Below are 23,989 nucleotides of genomic sequence, written 5' to 3'. Positions count from 1 at the left end.
GGACGTCACGCGGGGGCGGGGCCGTGCGTCTGGAACTGCGCGCTAGCACCAAGGCTCTTCCGGAAGCCCGCACGCGCTCTCAGCCTGCGGCCTCTGGGGGCCTCGCGGAGGAGGCACGCGGGCACGTGGGGCCACCGTGTTTGGGCCGGAACTCCTCTGCTCCGCCCAGACTGACTCCATTCAAAGCTCAGGCTCTCGAGGACGAGTCTCATTCCCTCTCAGCCACATCTCAATCCTGTGCCTCCCTTCTCCTAAAGCTGACCGAGGCTTGGCGCCCTCGGAAGCTGGGGCCTCGGATTCTCGCTGCACTTTAGGCCCGGAGCAGTCGGGCCCTCCTGGCACTTATTTTTGCAGGGGGAGGTTGGAAGCCCAGGGCGCGTTGCCCAGCAGCCCTGGCCCTGCCGCCAAGCTGCTAGGCCGGTCCGTGGACCCGGGGCGAACGGGCCACGATGCCTGGTCCTCCGTGCTGTCCCCAAAGTGGATGCGCGACGTGATCAATCTCGCTGCATTTATTAATTCCCCAGTCTAGACAGAGGAGAAGGCCGGGCGGCGGCTCCTTATCTGCATTTGGCATCACCTGCAAGCGATACACTGAAGGAGCCACAACAAGCCCCCGCTAGGATCGCGGCTGCCGGGAAAATAAGTCCACCCAGAACCAGTCTGGCGTGTCCTTGGTTTATTTTCTTTCCAGACCCGAAATGGAGGGGGTAGGGGATGGCTTGGGTGGGAGGGGGCTGGGAATGGCCCCTGGATATGCCGTGCCCAGGTCATTTGGTGTGACATTTCAAACCCTTGCGACTTGTTTTCTTGAAAACGGCCTTTCGTGAGCGCAGGAAATAACCAAGAGATACTGAATCTCCAGCAGGCCTCCGGGCAAGCACACACACAAAAACCGGGAGGCTCAGGTTCTACCCTTTGCAAATATTTAACCCTTTGGCAGCCTGGGACAGTTCTTTCCGGAGACCAGCCCTCACTTGGCGGACTCAGGCAGTCTCCAGACTACCAGCCAATCCATTACGATTTCAAGTATCTCTGGCGTCGAGTTTCCATTTCCTTGCCCATAGAGTTAGATGACGCACAGTGCAACCTTCTTTGTACAGGGTTTGTTTTGTAAGAGGACCACGCCCTAACTTGGTGGTGGACAGTTGCCATCCTAGCCTACGTAGAGGCTAAATGTGCCTGAGGGGCAACTGGATAGAGGAATAGGTGCCTTCTGTTAGAGAGCCTTAAGTTGTGTTCCTGGCCAGAGGCCACTGTGGGTTTTTCAGCAGAACTTTTGGCAGGATTCCGCCATACATACTCATCCACTCCCCACTCCCAACCCCAATGGAGATGGAGGGTTGCTGGCAATTATTGAAAGAAAATGGGAAGAGGTGGGAAAAATGAGCCACGTTTATCTTTTACTTCCTGAAAGCCAAGGTGATGCTAGCACAAATATTAAAGGGAACATTCCCCTTCTTTGGGATTTAGGAAACAGTGCTGCAAACGTAGAGATAAGGGAAGAGATATGCAGGGTTAATGAGGAACAGCTTTACCTCTCAAGTGCCCAGAAACGGTTTTAATAATCAGGGTTAGGTTCTTTGAGGCTTCATTCCCTTAACTTAGACCATTCCATCCCATGCAGAAATACAGATTTCTCCTTTAACCTCCTGACTGTTTATTGGGCTGGGGACTAAACTTCCAATAAATCTTACTTTTGAAATCTTTTGATTTATACGGAATATTGGTTTTCTTTTTTTTTAATCAAAAAGGAAACAATAAAGAATTTCATTAATCATTATTAATTAGCTCTGAATTTTTGCTTTTGACAGGCTGCAGTATTTTAATGCTATGAATTGAAATATCTACCTATCTAATTTCAATTATCTTTTCTCTCATCATCCATAGATCATAAACCTAATTCCTCTTCAATATTTATATGAGCGTTTCTTTTTCAAATATTGGGAAATTACCCAAAGTGGTTATTGTATATTAAGGTGCCTGTATCTCTCTATAGTACTGTTTCAAACAATTTTTCTCTTGTTGCTAGCCACCCAGTAGGTGCATTGTTTTCTATGTGAGTTCCCAGGGAAAGGGTTCATTCTATAGCTTTAGTACAATGGTTCCCTGGTGAGGTGTCGGAGATCTACGGTTGGTTAGTTACCTTAATAAATATCAGTTTTACTGGTTCCCAGATCATCTTTAAATATCCTCTGTAATACAGTAGGGATTTCCCAGTAAATTAAATTACCTGTAACAATTACAAGTGTTGTATTGTATGCTAACTGAACCTTTAACATGGGATACCCAGTTGAGTAGTAAAAACTCAATTCAAGAAGAGACGCCATAGGTGGAAAATTGGAGTTATTTAGCTAGATACATTTCAAAATAAGATTTTCTAAGATTTATCTAATAATTTGAATAGCTCTATGAAATTGAGGCAGAAAAGGGATTCCCAGAGATGAAAAAGTTTATGGCTCACAATGTAATACATTGAAAGACTGCATAATTCTGGGAAATTCAGTCCCTGTGGCAGTATTCCTAATGAACTTTAATATTTAATGGGTGTGAAACAGAAATCAACCTTTCAGTTTTGAATATAGAATAACTTAAAGCTCGATTTTGTCAGAGCTGCAAAAACTGGTTTAAAAGAGGCATTGTCTAAGAGTGGTCTTCGGACAATTCGAGATTCTGCCTCTGCTGCCGAGTGCAGGTTTTAAACTACTCCACATTTAGTTAGCCTGTTTTCCCATGTGAGTGTTCACCAAAGACAGCAAGAGAATTAGTTGAATAGCACCGTGCTGGAAAGAGAAAACAATGGATGAATAATTATTTGCAGAGAAGTAAGTTCCCAAAGGAGTCGTGATAAAAGCAGGAAATTCAGAGTTTATTAATCTGATGGAGGGAAGATTAGAGGCTTTTAAATGTGGGTCTGATTGATGTAAAGGTAAACTTTGTTGAAAATACTGAGATGCAGTGCAATAATGAGGATTGTTTGACCAATTATGGAGTAGCACCTTGTTGATGGAGACTGTGCATGGAAGAAGATGCAGACAAATAGAGCTAGACTGAGAATGGCTATGGCAGCAGGAAAGGGCACAAGGAAATAACTCATTGAGATCCAGATGTGGAGCCGAGTGGGGAGCAGCACAAATTATAAAGCACTTGGGGCCCCCGCATCAAAGTTGCCAGAGTGGGGAGTACCTAGTGAGTCCAGCCTTTGGCCACAGTACCTTCTGGTCAAGAAGGTCATAGCTGGAGGGAGTGTGGGTCAGGGAGTGAACGCAGAGGCGAGCAGGAGAGCAGGATATTTAAGTGAAGGTGCGGTTTGAATATAGAAAATTGGAGACCTCAGGGCTGGATGGCGGGAGAGGAGAAGCAGAAAGGAAAGGGGAAAGAATAGGGAGAGTGAGGAGTAATTTCCCAGATTGAGACTTGAAACTTCCCGAGAGCATGGCAAGGAGACTTGGAAGAAACGACCCAGGTGGTTTTCCCAGATACTCTGGGGAGGGAAGAAGGTGTTTAGGGGAGGCGAAGATGGGGACCTAACTCAACAAGGGCCGGGTTCAGGATTCGAGGTCACAGCTCCCGCGGCTGCTAGTATCTGCAGGGCGGGAGAGGCTCCGGGACTGGGCAGGAAGCAGTGGTTCCAACATCCTGTTGGGTGTCGGGAGTGACAAGCCCTGTAGAGCTCCGGGAGAAGCGAGTTGCGGTCCGGAGCAGGAAATTCGGTTGGGCAGCGTCGTTGGGCGCTCAAATGTCGCTGCTCCCCAGAGCCTTGGGCAGCTTTTACTATTTGACTCAAATTCTGGGCTCTAAAGCTCCGACAAAGTTGTTGCTTTCGCCCCAGCTGTACACAGTCGGACCAACTTCCCAGGCTGGGTAGATCCAGCTAAGCTCTTTCGCCTCGGCGCAGCGTTGTTCGCCTGTGACCCCTGAGCCTCGGGAGACCCGGGAGGCTGTCCCTGTCCCATGAGAAATCCTGTGGTGGCACTGCGTTCTCCGCAAATTGGAACAAGATGTACCCGCGTTCACCTGGGAGTCGCGCTCTTCCATCCCGGGAGAGTTTAGAAGTCATAAACCCGGGGGAGTTGGAGCTTAAATCCCGCCGGCTCGGCCAGCGCACATTAAAGAAGGGAACTGGAGACCTCCTGAAACTCGTGGGTCAGGAGTCACCAAGGAGCCCCAGACCTGATCCTCGCCGGCTCCCGGCTGGGTGGTGCCGGGGTTTCGCTCTCTCAAACCCTCACCCCTCCGGGACCAGGGGCAATGAGACCATTCAATTAAATGTTTAATTGCGAATTCTGGTATGGTTTCTGGGAGGTTAATCACAGCTGTCTCAATTATTTATGGCTTTTTGGCAAATATCCCACCAGATAAGAAGTATATTCTATTGGGGAGCGTCTTGCAGGAAGTCTTATAAATACTTGATGATTCCTTTCAGCTGCAAGGATCCCGGGCCCACGCCCGGGAGCGCGGGGTCGGCGGGATTCGGAAACCCCTCTCCCGCTAGGGAAGCCGGCGGCGGCTGTGGGTCTGGAAGAAGCCTTCCGCGACACCTGCCTCCACCCGCTTCGCCGCGCTAGAGCCCGAGGCCGCCGGGGACCGGCCTTGGCCTCCCAGTGCGCGGCGCCCAGTCCTGCCGCGCGGCGCTCGGGGTTCTGTGCGCCCCGGCCGGCGGCGGGAGTCCTGGGTCCTGCGCGCCACCCGAAGTGGAGGGGCCTCCCGAGGACCGGAATTAGGCACTGACACTCCCCGACGTGGAGTCGAAACTTGCGGGGTGGCAGCCCTGACCAGGTCGAGGCCCGGAAAACGTCAGGGTCTTAAGGCGGCGGGAGGGCCCAGAGCACCGGGAGGACTTCGCCTTTTATACTTTTTTTTTTTTTTTTTTTTTTAATCGGACTTATTTTCTCTGGATTTGTAAAGTAAAAACAGCATATTCATAACTTGGCAGCTCTGTGAGGTTCCAAAAAGAAGTGTCCCGAATATTAGGTAGGTAAGTTTGCTTTTTACAAAGGTAAAATGTGTTTTCAAGCCCCCCCCCCGCCCCCATCTTGCGTTTAATCGTTCTTCGGATCAATTTTTCCCAACGAGATCTTTTCTCTAGGCAGTGTTGGATTCTTATCTGACAGAAATTATTACTCATGTCACTCAGTGAGGGCTTAGCACTGACCGTCGACTTAAGGTGGAGAAATGATGAGAAGCGATAGGAAAAAGGTCAACATCTCCCAGCCAGGCACTTCTCAAGTCCAGCTGTGAGCGGGGCACAGTATTATTGTCATTGTGACCCTCTGTTTTACTTCTACTTCGGTGTGGCTTCATTTCACAGTTATTTGAGAAAATACTCAAGGGAGATTGATGCTTTCGGATCACTAAATTTTATTCTGGAGAATTTCAGTTCCGCAATACTAACCGAGATCCTCCTCATTTTCTGCTAGAAAAGCTCAGGCAGACCAAGGAATAAAACGCTCCGAATTCACTTCCAATACCCCCAAGCGAGTGTGCAGTTAGAATGCAAAAGTTGTAAACGTCTTTGCTCTGAACCTTAAAAAAGAAAATTTAGAGCAGGCAAACTTTAATTAAATCTTTAATTAAGATAACTTAGGAGTTGGAATTAACACTTTTATTTCAAATGTGTACTTCCTTAACACAAAAAGTCAACACTGAAACAGAATAAGTTATTTTATTACAAGAACAAAACTGACTTACTAATTTTGTATCTAATTTTGCCCATATTACAAATGCAAATTATGTATTATCATAGGACAGAAGTTAAACACTCCAAAATATTGTGTATAAATGAAATAAACTTGCAAAATTAGGAAGAATATTAAAGTATCTACAGTCATTATAAATAGTGCAAAGTATATACCATATCTACACTGTAGGGGGAGAGTATAAACACATGAGAAGGAGTTTCTTAAGGAACAGTTAGAACGTTTGTTTGAACAATTTAAAATATTAACAAGGTACTCAAACACAGAACCAAACAAAACATTTATTTTTTCTCTTTTTTCAAGAAAAACTGTCGAGCTTCTTCCCAGGCCTGCTGAGGAAATCTGTTAGCCAGCTCAAGATAGTCTTGGGAACCAAGGCATTTTCCTGAGAGGGACAGAAAAGGAGACTAAAGAATTAAATTAAAAAGAGCTATATTCTTTGCAGTTTAAGAAATTAAACTTATTTTAATTAGTACAAAGTACATATCACTTCAAATAAATGATAATACATTTTATGTGAATAAGGTGACTGATCTATCTCTATACCCACCTATCTGTAGTATAAAATATATTTTTTACCACAGTTCAGTTTGTGCTTCCAAAATATTGAGACGTTAACCCATATGTAAAACCTATGGAAAAAATTGTTTTTGGACTCCAGAATTAATAATCAGGGAAAATAAGTACATGAACAAAATAAAACAGCCATATATCTATATGTATGTATTTAAATTTGTATGTAACGGGTGACCTTTTTTTTTTTAGTAAATTGAACCCATGGACTCACACATGCTAGGCAAGAGCTCATACCCCCAGCCCAAATGATGATATCTGTTTTCTAAAGCAGTCTATTTAACATGAATTTAGTTTAATATAACTTTAAAATTGTCTAAATCTAGCATTCAGCTGCCTATCTAACAGCAGAGAGAATGATTAGGAGCTCCACTGGTCAGTGATATAGGTAAAGCAAACAATCTCATAGCCAGAGTCATGGAGTAGTGGGCATTTGAAAGCAAGATGTTTCCTCTGCAGTGAGAATGTGGAGCTCCCAGAATTTGCTTTTACACTCAGAGGTTTACCTGGGCAATGAACTCAAAATGTCTTGAGACAGTTTATGGGGACTTAATTTAAGCAAAAAGAGGACAGATGTTCAAGATGCAAACTGGCTAGGTGGTAAGATTTTTTTTTAATCAAGTAAACATAATATGAGCTGTAGTTTAGGCAGTGTTGACTCTTTCAGAAGAAAGCACAGACGGACTGCTCATTTGTTCTTCTGTGAGTGAAACCTGCTGTAACTGGGGAAAGCATGAAAACCACAGAAGGTGGTCCTTTGGAAAAGAAAGAAGGTTGAGACTTCTAGGCCCACTAAGCAGATGGAGGCAGCTTCTGGGGACTGCACCTTCCAGATATGCCACAAATGATGACTCATCTTTTTTGGGCAGGAGAAAGAGTAAAGAAAGAAGGTTTATGTCTTACGGGCAAAAATTAAAATTAATAAATATAATTTCTGTACAATTAAAAGTAACTATTAGAATTTTTTTCTAAGTACTTACATATATTCAAAAATGTAAAAATTATAAGAAATAGTTAAAAGTTATGCTGATTTTTCTCAATATCTTTTTTTTTTAAAGGCTGTGACTGAGTCAGGGCAGAACTGAACTTGCACACTAATTCTGGCTTAGGCAAAATGGTACTGATTATGATGTTGACTTGAATTTCTGAAGAGCTGCATAGCTTTCTGTTTACTGAGTACCTGAGTCAACAACACATGACATTTTTTCATGATATTGTAACAGCTTTAGTACTTTATAATACCTACCCACTGTAGATGACGTGTGTGTGTGTGTGTGTGTGTGTATGTGAGAGTGAGTGAGAGAGAGAGAGAGAGAGAGAGAGAGAGAGAGAGAGAGGAGAGAGAGAGAGAGAGAGAGAGAGAGAGAGAGAGAGAGAGAACACACATGAGAGCAAGTGCTCAAGGTTTCTCCAAGGGATTCTGAGTGGGCATGTCAGAGGGGCCTCCTGGGAGGTGGGCATCTAGGGTCTTATGTTAATTAACTAGAGATGCTACCATGACAGCCAAACACAGACCAAATTGTACTTATCAATTACAGTCTGGGTGGCAGAATATTTAAAAAATAAAAAATGCAGTTTAAAATTCTAAATTGTTGACTCTGGCTACAGGAAACTCCTCAGTGGGAACAATACAGGGAAAAAAAGCACATAAATATTTTGGTCCCTGAACTCTGCTAACTTAATGGCTTTTCCCAGGTAAAACAATAGTTTTTGATTAAAAAGTTCAAGTACTTGAATTTAGGAGGGCTATAAGGGCTACTGTCATTAAAAACTTTATTCTGAACATGGATAGAGAACCAAACCTATGTGATTCCAGCATTCATATGAGCAACGTAGGCCAATGTTAATGATATGATTATCTTCTGCATTACAAAGTGGCTCTTTAGTGGTTATTCACTATTTAGTATATTTGCCTGCGGTAAGAATACAAAAATGTTCTCTGCTTTTCTTTTACTTCCATTGATTTCTCTGCATATTATACTGTCCTTGGGCTTTATGACAAAATCGATTTCTTTACTCACATCTAGACTTCAAGTACTAAATTAATTTCTTCAACAGTTCCAGAAAAGAGGGTGCAAACATGTCCATTTGGTTAACACATGAAATACAGTTTCAATAAGGACATACCTTTGGGCTGGTAAGACTGGTTATCTGCCTGACCTGGAGCCTGTGCAAAATCCTGTGTGAGAAGAGAAGTTGCTTTTATACAAAGACCCTGAATAGAGAGCTTCACTGAGGGAGGCTTTAAATATATTTCTGATTCATGCAACCACTTTTGCATGCATAATCTGGAACCCCTACATAAAAGCTAAAGAAAGTGATGTTATATAGTCCAGGTTGTCATAAATTTAAAACGAACAGTGATGACTTACATCATGCTAAATACTGCCCGGGGCCAGGTTGTTGCTCACTTTGGAAACTACAAGTTCATACCTAGTAAATCTAAAACTTAAGCCAATTACGATCTTAAACTACTGATTTTTTTCAGACTTTTGTTAAAAAAAAGTATAAATAAAGCTGGTTGTGCATGTGCAAACCTGTAATCTCAGAGATTCAGGAGGCTGAGGCTGGAGGATTGAAAATTTGAGGCCTGTATCAGCAACTTAGTGAGCCTCCACTCAAAAAAAAAAAAAAAAAAAGGACTGGAAATGTAGCTCAGTAGTAGAGTGCCACAGATTCAATCCCCAGTAAAGCAAAAAAACAAAAACCAATGCAAAAACAAACCAATTAGCCAACAAAAACAAATATAACAATCCTTATGGGTGTTCTGCAGCTAATTTTTTTTTTTTTTTAAATTCTGGGGATTGAACCTAGGACCCAATGAATGCTGGCCAAATACTCCTTCACTGAGCTAAATCTCTTACCCTTTTTGCTTTTTGTTTTGAGACAGGGTCTCACAAAGTTGCCTAGGCTGGCTTCAAACTTGTGATCCTCCAGTCTCAGCCTCTCTAGTAGCTGGGATTATAGGTGTGTGCAACTGTGCCTGGCTTCAGCTAAATATTAAAGTCTGGTAATTTTACTTTTAGATAGAAAATGAAAAATGTAGAATATAATATGTAAATCTTTAGAATTTGCAACAAACCATCAGCTCCTGTTTTAATATCCTTTTCTATTGATAATTTAATACATGGGGACATTGAAGAATCATTTTATAAACTAAATCCAATATATTGTCATTCTCCTGAACATATTTATAGAAAAAAAACTTGATTTAACTTCACTAATATGTTAAACAAATAAGCAATATGTGAAATTTTTATAGGATCTGCAAAAAAGTTTGTAGAAGTACTGTGATCAATATCATATAAAAATAGGAAAAACATATGACCTTTAGATTCTGATATCATTTATATTTTATCAGTTGTTTTTTAAGCATCTGAAAGCTGTGAGGAGCATAGTTGGCATAGATGCACAACTGTCTTTCTTCAACATCATTTTTGGTTGAGGACTCTGCATTCATGCCACTGAAAGCTACATATCCCTTCTTGCAGTCCCTGGCCCTTGATCCCACCTTACTGTTCTCTATAGCACTTACCATCATCTGACAGACTACTTGTTTTTATTTATTTATTATTTTTGTTTAAGGAAATATCTGTGAAAGAGAGGAGCTTTAATTTTTTTTTAATTGCTGTAGTCCCAGTGCCTAGAGCAGGGCCCAGTACACAATATACATGCATAAGTTACCTGCTAAATGCAAGAATGAAATAATATGAATGAAAGAGATGACATTTAAACATTTAAAAATTCCCTATAATGTATTTTTATTTAACTTAATCATAAGGTGCTAAGAATGTGTGAAGAATCCTCTGTTGATATGATGGTTATTACTATAATTTTTTGGATTTTTTTTTTTTTTTTGTTACTGGGACTTGAACCCAGAAGTGCTCTACCATTCAGCTACCTCATGAGCACCCCCCCCCCCCTTTATTTTTGCATATCGGGGATTGCACTCAGGGGCACACACCACTGAGCCACATCCTAAGCCCTATTTTGTATTTATTTTAGAGACAGGGTCTCACTGAGTTGCCTAGTGTTGAGTTGCTTTTGCTCAGGCTGGTTTTGAACTTGTGATCCTCCTGCCTCAGCCTCAGCTGCTGGGATTACAGGTATGTGCCACTGTGCCCGGCCTCATAAGCCCCGAGACTTATCTGGAGCTTGTGAACCTCCTAGTTCAGACTTCTGAGTCTCTGGGAATACAGGCATGCGCTACTGTGTCTGGCTGTACTATAAATTTAATTGAGATTTTAATTTATTCCTAAGACAGGTTTGAAAATCCATACATGTAGATCTGAATGTCTGACTTGAAAACATTTTCAGAAATGGAACTCAGAGTCATATGTAATATCTGAAAATAAGACATTTATAAATGTAATTGATTTAGTTGTGTTTATTAATTGATGATCTAACAGAGGGTAGTTCAGAAAATGTAAACTACTAATTAAAGAAGGGTTGGGGAACTCATTAGCCAACCTTTGTATTTTCCAAGCAGCAGGGCACTATCACCCTCTTTTCACAGTGGTAATGTATATTAGCCAGAATAAAGAACAATACTACAGAATTCTGCTTTCTGTTTCACTATTATGAAGAACGGAAAGCAATGTCTACTAATCATATATTATCAAGGAGCAAAACGATTTTATAGTGGAACATTTGAAAGATAATGGGATATTTTCAGAAAATAAAGATGTACAATGACACAAAAATCAGTTATTAGCAAATGTTAAAGAATAGTCACCTTGATATATCTGTTGTCAGTTGACTGAGTTAATTTAGATATGGCAGTATTACTTTGCTACAGCACTGTTTCTATAGCACCATAAGGCTGTACTTAAAAGTTTTAGATTAAAAATGCAATACAACAGGCTTTTATCCACCCTCCTGGAATGCACATATGTGAGAATCACATTTTTAAATAATTATGAATAAACCAAAGTTGTAATTGATTTTTCCTTAGCAACTGTGTACCCGTTCCCTATAGCTAGAGTGAAAGCAAGATAATACAACAGTCAAAGCTGTAAAGAAGTCTATGGTCTTTAAAACACATTTTCTAAGTATGGGTTTTCCATGTCATTAGTGGCAAAAACATCCTTTCCTTGCAGTTCTCCAGGTAGAATTATTTAACTCAATCCAGTTCTGTTAATGAGATTTTAGAAACTAGCCTGATATTTAAGAAATTAATTCTTAAGTACGGAAACTGGTCAAGTTTTCAAAGATAAGAATAAACAACTTTTTCAAAGGAAAGAATAAACAGTTGATTCACTTTTGCTTTCAACTGCACTAAGTTTATATATAAAGCCAGAGAATTCGGCATAATGTAGGAGGTACCTGAATGAACGTGGCCAGTAAAACACAGCTCATTTCTTGCTCCAGAATGATCTTGTTCTGAAGATTGTTGTAACAAGCAGCAATGAGTGAAGGGAACAGCACTTTGATCAGCCGTGGGTCACTGAAATATTGGAAGGGCAACTGGCAGAGCTTCTGCAGCACCGTGGGATGGCGGCCCGACTGCACAATTACCTGTGACAAAGGAGGAGCTCAGGTCTACTGCCAAGAGCCCCAGTAACACACCCCTCATGTCCCCCTCCACCAGTCAGTCAGAACCATAGGGAAACATGCTGAGGGAGAGTGAAGAAAAACAAAGACTCCGAACTCCTTAATGGAGTTTAATTTAAGTGATATTTGAAGTGATATTTGAAGAGCAGAAAATTAAAAATCTCCTTTCCCAATTTGAGAAGATTCCAAAAGTTTGTCTCCATTAAAAAATTATAATCCATGATGAAGGGTGCAGTTTCCATGGAGAGAGATGCCTATGAAATGGATTCAGAATACGAGCTGCCTTAACAAAGCACTCCCCGCCCCCTGAGAGGATAGTAGCCCTATTCCTTAAAACCTGCAGAGAGCTCACCCACAAGAAGTAGGATACTCTCTTCCGTGGCCCTGCCCACTGCTGTCTTCCCTTAGCCTAGCTCACTGAATGCAGAGAGATCGATTCCGTATGGAGGCAAAAAACAGAAAGCAAAGGGGATTGACTGTAAGGGGAATAGGAACTGTTTCAGCAAGCACAGGCTCCAAAAACTCCAACCCATACTTATCTTTGTTTCCATCAGTGCCACTGAATCTAAAAGGAGAATTGTTTACATAAATGAGACTGTTGTCTTGAAACAGTCTAGGTTTACAACTGTGTACATTTTAAGAAATAGGGCAAGGCAATTAATGGGTTTGCAAGGAAACCCTCCTGATTCAATCCCTAGGCCTACATGATAAACTAAGAAATGTCAAAATCAGATCTGTTTCAAGTAACTTTGATTAGATAGTTCTAATATGAAAGAGCTGGGTGACCCAAAGTCCACTTCATGGTACAGGAGGAAGCTCTGAGAAGGTTAGGAACACTGTAAAATCTAAGGTCAGGACTGTAAATTGTACTTGGAAAAAACACAATTTTACAGGTACACCCCAGACAGGACTGCTTTCAAATTAAAACCAGAAGGACAGAATGAAACAGCAGAGGCAGGAGAAACATAAATTATAGGGATTTACAAGTTTTCAAAGTACTTTTAACAATACTTTAAGAACATACTCTTAGATGATAATGCAGTTTGGTTTAAGAACAAAATCAACAAAGTAATAGTTCACATATTTTTGTTCAATAGCTAAAATGACATCAAAAACCTTTAGAGAATGTTGATAGGGACTTGTTAATACCTTCAAATCCGAAAGGAATTTTAAAGACTTGCATTATGTGACAATTCCACACATGGCTATGTGCTGCCACTTCTGACGTGGCTGAGAAGAGTGTGCCCTATCATTACTTTATTGATAATGCATTTATTTGTCTTATTTTAATTATTAGCTACATATTTTGTAACACAGTCAAATGGTCACAACTTTAGAATTTATAAAGATACCATTATTAGAAGTCTTTTAATTTCTCTTTCGACAAAATTAAGAAAAATTTTTTTTCTTTGAAACGCTATTGTTAAAATGCTATCATTGGACGATTTGCTAATTGAGAAGATATTAAACTGACCAATCTGGCTGGCATTGGCACAATGCTAACTCAAAGACATCAACTCCTGTTTTCTGATAAACGAGCAGAGAATGTAAGAGATTCATCAGAACTTACTCTACTTGGCTTCCTGAAGGAGAGAACCTTACTAATTATCTGTTTGCCAACTGTATGGAGTGAATTTATAGATAGTGAGATGACCTGCCAGTGGTCACTACATTTTAAAACCCTGGTTTGTAGAAGATACAAATGAATGTAGGCAGTTTTGGTTTACCTTGGGGCTAAGAAGTTCTACTCATAGGACCACCCTATGACATGTTACCAAGTTACATGTAAGGAGTCTATGAGGGCTTGGAAGATCCCGATCCAGTTTGGGCTTGGCTGTGAGCCAGAGTGGAACATCTAGTTAGTAATGTTCCTCTGAACCACATTTCAGACATTGTGGAAGAGATGCAATCAGGGGGGTGCAGGCATGGGCCAACCTGTAGCATTGAGATTTGGTGGGCTAATTCATAAGGCAGAGGGGTGGCAGGTGGATGTCAGGGGCATGAATAGTCGGCTGAATAGGCTAAGCACTTCCCTTTGGGCAGGGAAACAAGTCTAGGAATGCAGACATCCTGAGTTTGATTGCTTAAGGCTTTTAAGCACCAAGAAAGAGTTGCCTGAGGGCCTTTTGAAAGATTGGACTGGAGGATGAGGGAAGGTCTCAGTTTTGTGTAAAGTACATAGAAGCATTCTTCAAGCTTTCCTGGAGCCATTCTTGTTCATTTTTTGGAGAAAGAAGACCAGGGTCATAATTTCATAGTTTCCAAAGAAGGGCATCATTTACCTCAATGCCCTGTGGACCATTATTTTTTTCTCTTTTATCATTGGTGAGAGGCTGTATGGAGGGGTGGAGGAGGGAGAGACAGACCCATGGCTACTATTCCTTTTTTGGAACTATCAATAATTCTGGAAGTAGTAGTTTTTAGAAAAAATAAGCTGGAGCTGGCACAAAGCATGCTCCTGTAATCTCAGCGACTTGAAAAAGGAAAGCTGCATACTGGTCATATGTGCCTGGTGGAAAGACAGGGCCAGGAGGATCTGACTGCCGGGAAGAAAAAGGAATCTGTTAAAAAAAAAAAAAAAAAAAAAGAAAGAAGGAAAGAAAGAAAAAGGAGAGGAATCTGAGTAGACAAGTGGGCATGCTGATTCTTTCAGCTGCTGCTAATACTGGCCACCCACTAGGCCTCGGTTCCAGCCAGTGAGGGCTAACTTCAGCAGACATTTACTAGTGTCTCCTGTGCTAAGTGCCAGACTAATGTTGTAGAGACATAAAGAGTATAAAGAAAGTCTCTTTCTTGAACACATGATATGTTAGGGAGGAGATAAGTTATATACACAAGTGACAATAATATAATAAGGCTGGGAAGGCTAAGGTGGGCCCACGGGGGCCTCATGGGAGGAAGAGGTTGCTTTCACCTAGGTAAACGAGCAGGCTGCACTGAGGGTGCACTGGACATTAAAGGCTGGATCAGATTTGGGCACCTGGAAATCCTAAGTGGAAAACCCTCAAAACATTCAATACCAGACTGTCAGCTGGCTTGAGCTGACATAACAAAGTAACATAGACTGGGGAGCTTAAATTAATTTCCCACAGCTCTGGAGCTGGAATTTTGAAGTGAGGGTGTTAGCATGATCAGGTTCTGGTGAGGGCCCACTTCCTGACTTGCAGATGGCTGCCTTTTTACTATATGCTCACATGACCTTTTCCTCAGTACCACTATCTATCCTTATGACCTCATTAACCTTAACCAACTCCTACAAGTCCCTATCCCAAATAGAGTCACATTGGGTGTGAGGGCTTTAATAAATGAATTTTCAGAGAACACATTCAGTTCATAGCACAGCCCTGGCTCATTTCACCATGGCCAGAATGGGATTTTATTAGAAAAGGTGCTATGGCTAACTGGCTGTATTTTCAGTGTTGAGTGGCTTCTCTTGGGTCAGTGGCTCTCAGGGGTTGTACAGTATGGAATCTGCAGGCTCAAGAATGCTTGCTGACCTTTGGTAGCTGTGGGCTCTTCGAACTGGCTCTGTCCTGACATGCTATGGTCACTTACTAATTTGAGCCTCAAGGTCCTTCTATAAAAAACAGGTAGCTGCAGCCTTCAAAGTTTTGATGAGGATCTAGTGAGACAATGTCTGTGACCACACAGTACAAAATGATGTTAGTTTATGAGTATTTTGGTTGGCTTACCAGTTCTACTATTCTGAGTCTTATCCTCATGGATCAGGACTAGATGTCCCCTCCTAGTGTAGGCCTAATGAATGAAGACTTTCCATCATCCTACCCCCATCCCTCTTTAGAGGAGAGGAACTGGCAGAGGCAGGCCCCTGCTCTCTGGTTGTGACCTATTAACAAGCTTCATGACACCTGGAAAGCCATTGCTGAGGTTTCTCCCTGGCCCTGCCTGCACATGAAAGAGCTATGCAAACAGTGCCGGGGATGACAGCCAGAATCTTGTGGTGGTGAAGTAGGAAATGCATTCTGACAGCTCTGAAAAGAAAATCCCAGCATAAGCACCATCAAGAAACACAGGTAATGGTACAGAGAAACAGAGGCTTAACTTACTCGTGTGCCTGTGTTGTGGATGTTGTGCTAATTTGTTAATCTGAAAACAGCAGGTAGAGCCAAAGCTAATAGGCTGGTGTTGTGGGCTCCTGATTCATACCCAGAATGAGTTTCCCTTGAAGTACTAATGAAATCCTGAAACCCAGGAAGTCTTCCTAGCCATCATGGCCAAGCACCAGCCCTTTCTTTTCAACTCAAAGATATGGCAGCAGCCCTATGTATATAAGTGATGTAGTTCAATTCCCAGTTCCAGGAGAGCAGAAACTGTCCTCCAATACCCTACTAGAGGGTAGGCATTGAGAAAATCCTCACGATACTTAAATGAATAAAGTGACGGAGAGCCCCTTGGCTTAAAACACTCATTGGTGCGTTGTGAGTGAACCATACCACATCTTTCTCATGAGGCAGATGCCGTTTTTCTGACTTGGAGGCCCTCATGGTATCTATATTCTGTTGCCTCAGGTCTGCATAGCTAGTTCATAAAGAATGGATTTTGTGAAAAGCTGTCTCCTTCTCTAGAGGGAATTTAGGACTGGGATCCTCAGGGTCCTGGGCACCAATTCAGGAATCCCTGGTCAGGTTAAAAGGAAAGGTCCAGAAGAGACCTTTATTCTTTTGTAGGTGTGTGTGACACTGATGTATCATGTGGTATGAAGGAACTCAAGGTCTTCTAGAATATTTCACTGCCAGAATCTCAGCAATAAATGACACAGCAGAAATTGCAGAGAGTACTCAGGATGCTCAAAAGCTCCTCTACCTATATCATCTGAGTTGCTAAACTCTGAGGTGGGTAAACAGGGATAATTATGCTCTTATAAGGAGGAAACTAATACTCAGAAATTAAGAGACCTGTCTCAGGTCCCTCAGCCAGTCATTGGTGGAGCCACGCCTATAAAACAATCATAAATTTGCTGGCTTCTTCTCACCTCCCAGGTTCATCCTGGGCAGAAGGCTCTCTATCACCAGGCCTGAGCTCACTTTATGATTGGCTGTTAGTCTGCTTTTTGCATGATGTCACCATGTCAGAAGAAAATGAAGATGATATGCTGCCACTCTAAACAGACTAAACCAACTGACATATAGATTCAATAACACAAAAGGCCTTTCTTCAAAAACACATAGCTCTTCCTGGCTCAGTATCAAATAATGAGTTCTTGGCTATGTGCTGTACAGTGCTGGGTTTGTCTCAAATTATCAGTTATAAGAACTTGAAAGAGAGGAACCACAGTTGGTGATGGGACTAGATTCTCAGGAGTGAACTATTAGAACACGTGATGCAAAATGAGCACTGACTTACAAAGGCTGTGCAGTCAACTGCCTTTGGAGTGGCCTTACTAGGGTTCCAAGTGACTAAACAGCTGGTCTCATAGACATATTTGGGAGTTTTAAACAATATTTTAATGAAAACACTTTCTCACCATCTTCAGATAAAAAATGATTTGCTCTTTTTATTCCCTGGTGCTAGGGATTGAACACAGGGTTTTGTACATACTAAGCAAGTACTCTTTCACTGAACTATACCCCCAAATCCTTTTAAAAAATATTTTTATTTTAAGACAGTCTTAAAATACATTGCCAAGGGCTGGGATTGTGGTCCGGTGGTAGAGTGCTTGCCTAGGACATGTGAGGCACTGAGTTTGATCCTCAGCACCACATTAAAAAAATAAGAAAATAAAATAAAGGCATTGTGCCCATCTACAACTAAAAATATTTAAAAAAAAAATACATTGTCAACGCTGGCCTTGAACTTGTGATCCTCCTGCCTCAGCCTCCTGAGTAGCTGCGATCACAGGTATGCACCACCAAGCCAGAACAATTTTCATTTTAAATCTGAAGATGCTATGGCATCAGGACTTATTTCTGAATCCACAAGTTTTCAATGCCACTGCACACTAATTTCCTAGCGCTCTTGAAGTCTGTGTTATTCATGTTCTTCTTTGTTGGAAGTCCTTGTGGCAACTTCAGGGGCTTGACTAATTTTTTTTTTTTTTAAGGGGCTCGACTCTTATTAAATGTTTAACCACTTTCAGTTTTGTATTTACTGAAGAGAATGTACTTTTTCAAATCCAAGCATCTTTATTAAGTCCTTTTCCCAATGTGTATGTATGTCTTTTGCAGTTTTTATTCTGGTAACAATAGGCAGTTTATGAAGGTGTGATGGATCCCCACCATATTTCATGGTCTGCAGGGTGAAGTTTGGAATTCTTGATTTGGTAATGAATCCATCTGTACAAATGAGAGACTCCACACCTTCTGTCGATCTGTGCTATTCCTGGAGGTCTCTGAATGAACCATAAGAGCAAAATCCTTGTCATAAGTGTAGTGATTGTAAGAGGAAGTGCCCACTAAATGTCTAGCCTCTGGTTGTAAAATTTTGAAACAAATGTTGTTGTATAAAATATATTACTAATATGAATACTTGGTATGGTCTTGGTACAGTTTTGGCAAAAAGCTAAATTTAAAACAGAAAAAAAGAAAAAGAAAAAAGGAAAGTGGAAGTAGGGTACTGATAGGTCCTAAGTCTGGTGCAGAATGCAGTAGGCCTGGAGAGCGTTTGAAGACTTCACATCTGTAAAATGACAGCTGTCCCTTTACTCCAAAAGATCCCAAAGAGAGTGGCGAGGATGGCCCATCATATTACATAAATAGGAAACAGCCTAATTCTCCTGTCCCCTTGAGGGCTCCCTTTTTCCAACTGTGAACACCTGGAATGCAGCCAAAAGCCAGGAAGGGAGCAAGAAGGCCTCTGAGCAGAAAGATTAGTCTATTCATAAAGCATTTACTACGCTTCTATTCTGCCAAGTATCGGGGGAGGCCACTGAGCGAGTCAGAGACATCCTTACACTGCCCTGTCTTTCCACAGAATCCAGACCTGTTATTCACAGCAAAGTTCTGCAAACTCCAGGACAGTCTACCAATTCACATTTTAGAAGCAAGTCTAGTAAAAGTGGGTTTTCTTGCTTCCAGGAGACTGGAATCGGCAAATTATAAAGAAGACTGCTGAAGATAAACTGGTAAACTGACAAAAGGAAGAAACATTGGCTGACAGGAATAAGTGAAGGGGTGGGAATGAAAATTATTTCAAGGAGAAATGAGAATTCAGAAAGTTGCCTAGAACCCTTTGATGTAAGAGTAAATATCTCTACCTTTTCCAGCTGGTGTTGAGAACAGGCCTATATGGTAGTAAAATATCTTATTATAACTAATTAGCTTTATTTGGTATTCTATGCTTTTAAAATCTGTTTCCACATACATGATAATCCTCACATACCTAACGCTGTAACAGGAAACCATTTCATAAGGTAGGAAAAATATATATTAAGTACATTTTGTTTACAAAGGCAGGAAGTATATATTTCTTAAAATAAATAGAAACAGTTAATGTTAGACACATATTTGTGTTTTAAAAGTAAATTTGACTAGCTGCAAAATTCACTTATATGAGAACAGTTCATTCCCTGACCATATCAAAACCATATCAATGAATAATAAATTAGAAAAAGGCTCTGTAGCAGTTTCTTGCCCCCTACATATATAAGAGTTACAACCATGGTTTTCTATAGTAAAAGCTCTAGCTCTCTTGAACTTACCTACAAACAAAACAAACATTAGCAGAAAACACTCATGTTCTGTTTTACCTATTTACATTCAATCTGCTGATTTTGCTAAGATCTAAGAGTGATTCTGAATTTTCTCCTTATTTAACAGGACTCCATCAATGGTTTTAGAAAGCTCTGTATTTTTTCCCCCTACAAGGCCCTTTGCCAAGTTTCTTAATACTTATGTTACTGGGACCCTAGCCCTGATTCTGCCATTGACCAGAAGATAACCATACTGGGCCTTGCTCCAGATACATAATGTTTAGGCAAAGAGAGACTGATGTGAATCTTCGGTCTTCAATAGTCTGTAGGATATACACTGTATGAGGATAGGGGCTCTATGTCCCTTTTGTTTACTGCTGTATCACCAGTCTGTGTCACAGTGCCTAACACAGTTCCCGGTTAATAATAGATATTCATTAACTATTTGAGGGAATGAATGAATGAGTGAGTGAGTGGTTCTCAAACCTGACTTCTGGGGCTCATACCTACCACACCAGGACCCTGGCCTCCTCATCCCAGGGTTTTCAAAGTCCTTAGATAGTACTATCTTTGAATTTGCTGTGATGATGGGTACTTGGGGGCAGCGCCCCGTCTGAGCCACTGGTCTCTTGGCACAATGCTCTAGGTAGTGGGGGCAGGGTGGGGCTGAAGCAGTTTCTTTCAGCACACACTGAGAGATGGTCTGTCAAACCTAAGGCCAAACCATTTCTTCCGGCCAATGTGAGTGGGGCATGGAACCAGACAGAAATGAATGCAAATAGTTAAATCTCACCAGGGCAAATTCTTTAAACTGAAGAATTCTTGATTTGTTTTTTCCCTTTTCTTGTCAGAGACAAGATGTCTTCAACAGAGGGGCAAAAATAGGTGTCTAGACATCTAAATTCATTAAAAGAGACAGCTGAGAGAGTCTGTAAATCATTGGAACAAAGAATATTTTTCTAGCAGAGTAGAAACAAAGTCGTTGCATTCTTCTCCACAAAACTAGCCGTGCTGCAATGCTGAAGATGGCGGCCAGGCACTACAGGGTACTGGCCAAGCACCTCTTCCACACTGTTCTTGTCCAGTTTGTCACACCTGAAGCAGAAGCCCAGGACAGAAGTAATATGACAAAAGGGTCCTTGAGGCCTGTGACTTCTACATATTATAAAAAGAAAATGGCATGCCCTTCACACATACCTCATTTCTTTAATCTGATGCCTTGGTGGGTAGGGTAGGAAATGGTGGCTTTATTTTAATATCTTAGGAGAAAAATCTGAAGTGTCTGTTCATATGCATAATCAAATAAAAATTAGAGCAAAGAAACACAACTATTCCCTTGGCTAGCACTGCAAGCAAATTCTTCTCCTAAACTTGCTTCTTCCATAAAATGATTTCTAGGCTGAGATTAAATGCAGAGATCTTGGCAGACTTTGTGGGAGGGAGGCCTTCAGAGTAGTAACCTTCTTGGTGGTCCCAGGATTCATTGCTGTCTAGTAGAAGCAGAGCATCAAGGAGGAAGGATAAGAGACAGAGAAGGGAAGGAGGGAGAGAAGAAAGGAGGGAAGCAGCCAGTGTCATTAGAAGCTAAAGCCAGTGGCTGGGGGCTTGGCCTCTCACAGGCTTTGGAAACCAGTGATCCTAGAGAAACAGGGCTTTCCTCCTGTCTTGCTGGGCCCCTGCAGGGAAACTGTAAAGGCCTCTGACCAGCTTCCTATGAGAAACAGGCCATGTACAGGGTGTTACTAGCAGAGGGATATGAAAAGGGGCTCTGTGAAGGTTCTCTCATTCTATTCCTGCAAGGGTGAATAATGCTTCAGACCCAGGAATACTGCTCCCAGTACTGGGCCTTCAGTGTGGAGGCCCACTGTCCACCCCACCCATTCTCCACTTACTGGAGGGGACTCTGAGACAGGCTTCACATCCTCCTTCTCCTAGTAACAGTTACAGGCTCCTCATCTTCTAGAGGATCATCCCCAAGTCCTGGTCTTGCACACAGGTCCCTCAGGCCCTGGCCCTGCCTGCCTCTTCAGTCTTGGCTTGCTTTTCCCCTACACGCTGAGTTCCAATCAGAACAAACAGCTTGCAGTCCTGGTAAGTGCCAGCTATTTACATCTCAGAAACTATGCTCAGTTTCTTTCCTAAGCCTATAATGTCTTTCCTAATTTTCCACACAGAAAGTTTCTATTTCACTTTCAGGAATCAATTCCATTGCAGCATATTTCTGGCATAGTTCCAGATTTGTTTATCATCTGTCTCACTCCTTGGCCCCAGGAAATAAGCAACTGGAGGGCAGGGATTTTGTCTATTTTGCTTCACACTGTATCCTGGATGTCTAGAACAGCGCCTGGCATGTTGCAAACACTCACTGAATGTTTGCTGAAGGAAGGAAAGTCTCAGCACTGATGGCACTGTTTTTAGGCTATAGACTCCACAAGGACAAGGTCTGGGATGTATACATTTCTGCATCTCCCAGCACATAGTTTGACGTAGGGTGGGCATTTAGTAAAGTTCATAAATGAGAGAAGAAAGGTGCTCATGTGGACACAAAGCTTATGATATTGGCATTTCCCCAAGAGTAGGTTGCCTTCCAGCTTTCTGTTCTATGCTAGAGTCTTTTTCCTTCTTTCATGTTGTCTATTCTGTGAGGACAAGAGTTACCACTTAAGAGAAGCACGTTCTAAAATCCCTTTGAACACATCCTATAGCACAAGGTTAGGCTACATTATCTCAAATACTTGGTCAACCCTAAGAATCACAGATTCTATAATTTGCCAGGGACTGTACTCAAAAGTGCTGCTTCCATTTTAATTTGCACTTCAGAAAGAGCCCTGTCCATAAAGAACTGGCTTGGATTTACATAGACTTAACATATCATCATAGATTTGAGGGACTGCTCTATTTTTGATTTCCATGTATTTGTATTATCTATGCCACTGGGGGGTGGGTGGTAAGGGGAAGGTGGATCACAAAAAACACTGGATAATGCATTGGGAGGCCCAATTCCAGTGAGCCGGAGCAAGTCCTTATCCTCTGGCCATGAGAAGAGTTGGATTAGAGAATCTCTGACGGCCTGTGAGTTTGCAGAAATCATGTGTGCTATAAGCATTCACACACAGATGTATCCTATGCTGCCCATATCTCCAGATACAACATTTAAATATGGTAAAAGAGAAAGAATTTAGAAGGTATTTTTTTCTTAAGAAGGAATGAAAAAGAATTATTACATACAATATGACAACTTATATTTCTTGACTAATACCTATTTTGACTTTCTAATTCTGATTTTCTAATTCAGCTTCCTTAAGAAAAGAGAAGTGATCGCTTACATACACACACATACACACATACACATTCCCAGAACTGGAAGGACTATGTGCATTATAGACTAGCAGGATATGTGCATAAATGGATGGCCAATATTTAATAATGACTCAAAACATTACAAGGAGCTTTGGGACCCTGCCTATAGGGGAACTGGGGACAATTTTTCCTTACCATGGCGCTCCCGGGTGGTGCAAGAACAGTGGGTTAACAAATGCAGAGCATGGGCTGATAGGTTTTCTGGTCACAACCTAACAGCTGCCAGAGACCATGGATGCATTCCATGGAGCATTTATGGGCTCACCAGCACTAGTCTATGACAATTTTATTTAATCATAAAAATATAATAGTAGTCAAATCTTTTTGTAGTTTCAGTTTACTGCTTTCTCAAGTGAAATAAATGGTCTCTCAGATTTCTTCTGCTTTCATCTCTCTGCTCTAAGTATAGTAGGATAAGGTTCCAATTAAGGCCCATTAAATGTTCACATTGATTCATGTGAGCCATTTTCCAGTTTCTCTTCCTAATGCAATCTCAAGGCACCTTTGAGTTATCTCTGTGGTGTGTTTTCAGTTTAGCCATCGCCCATACAGAAGAGAATTATTTGGGTGTGAGGTCTCCCTCCCTCCTACTTCTGCAGCCCAAGGTGGTGAGTGGAGATTCTCCTTCACTGCCTTCCAGACAAGCATATGTTTATCACCTGTCAGGTATGTTCAGCTGAACCAGTTGTGCTCCTTGGGAGGGGAGTTGGCAGCTGGCCAGAGTCAGACTGACCCTACCAAGGCCCCTTGGTGGCTGTGTCAGAGCAGTATGCTGAGTGGCAGCCCAGAGACCCTGTAAGAGGAAGACCCCCTGGTACTTTTACATCTTCTGGGTCCTCAGGAACCTTGTATGCAGGGGACACACTTTTTCCATTTTCTCAACACATGGGGAAACATGCTCTGACAGCAGAGTGGCTTACTTAAGGTGGTAGTAAGTGCCAGAGCTGATTGGAATGGATACTCAAGGGTTCTTCTCATTAAGAGCAGGGAATCTGGAGGCAGACAATGATAATTTCAACAATGATGTCATGAGTTACCATTTGTTCTGGGCTAGGGAATGTGCTAATCACTAGGTGAGTGATCTAATGTACTTTGTACAATAACCCTGAGGTGTTATTAATATGATTTCTATCTTATGGATGAGGAAATAGGCACCATG

General features: G+C 41.8%; 1 protein-coding gene across 8 annotated transcripts in view; it reads right to left on the bottom strand.

Annotated features, from left to right (window-relative positions):
- Nucleotides 1–5,550: 5,550 nt before the first annotated feature.
- SCAPER (S-phase cyclin A associated protein in the ER) overlaps nucleotides 5,551–23,989 on the bottom strand; it is a 470,315-nt gene continuing 451,876 nt past the window's right edge. For all 8 annotated transcript variants that reach the window (XM_079128857.1, XM_079128859.1, XM_079128858.1 and 5 more), the window contains 3 exons: nucleotides 11,595–11,786; nucleotides 8,397–8,448; nucleotides 5,551–6,081 (listed from right to left, as the gene is read on the bottom strand). In XM_079128857.1, the coding sequence (XP_078984983.1) occupies nucleotides 5,978–6,081; nucleotides 8,397–8,448; nucleotides 11,595–11,786 (348 nt within the window). In that variant the 3' untranslated portion in view covers nucleotides 5,551–5,977. The remainder of the gene's footprint in view (nucleotides 6,082–8,396; nucleotides 8,449–11,594; nucleotides 11,787–23,989) is intronic.

Source organism: Sciurus vulgaris, assembly GCF_902686455.1.
Source record: "Sciurus vulgaris genome assembly, chromosome: 2".
Taxonomy (NCBI): domain Eukaryota; kingdom Metazoa; phylum Chordata; class Mammalia; order Rodentia; family Sciuridae; genus Sciurus; species Sciurus vulgaris.
Note: the sequence above shows the minus strand (reverse complement) of the source record. Positions and strands in the feature narration are given on the sequence as shown.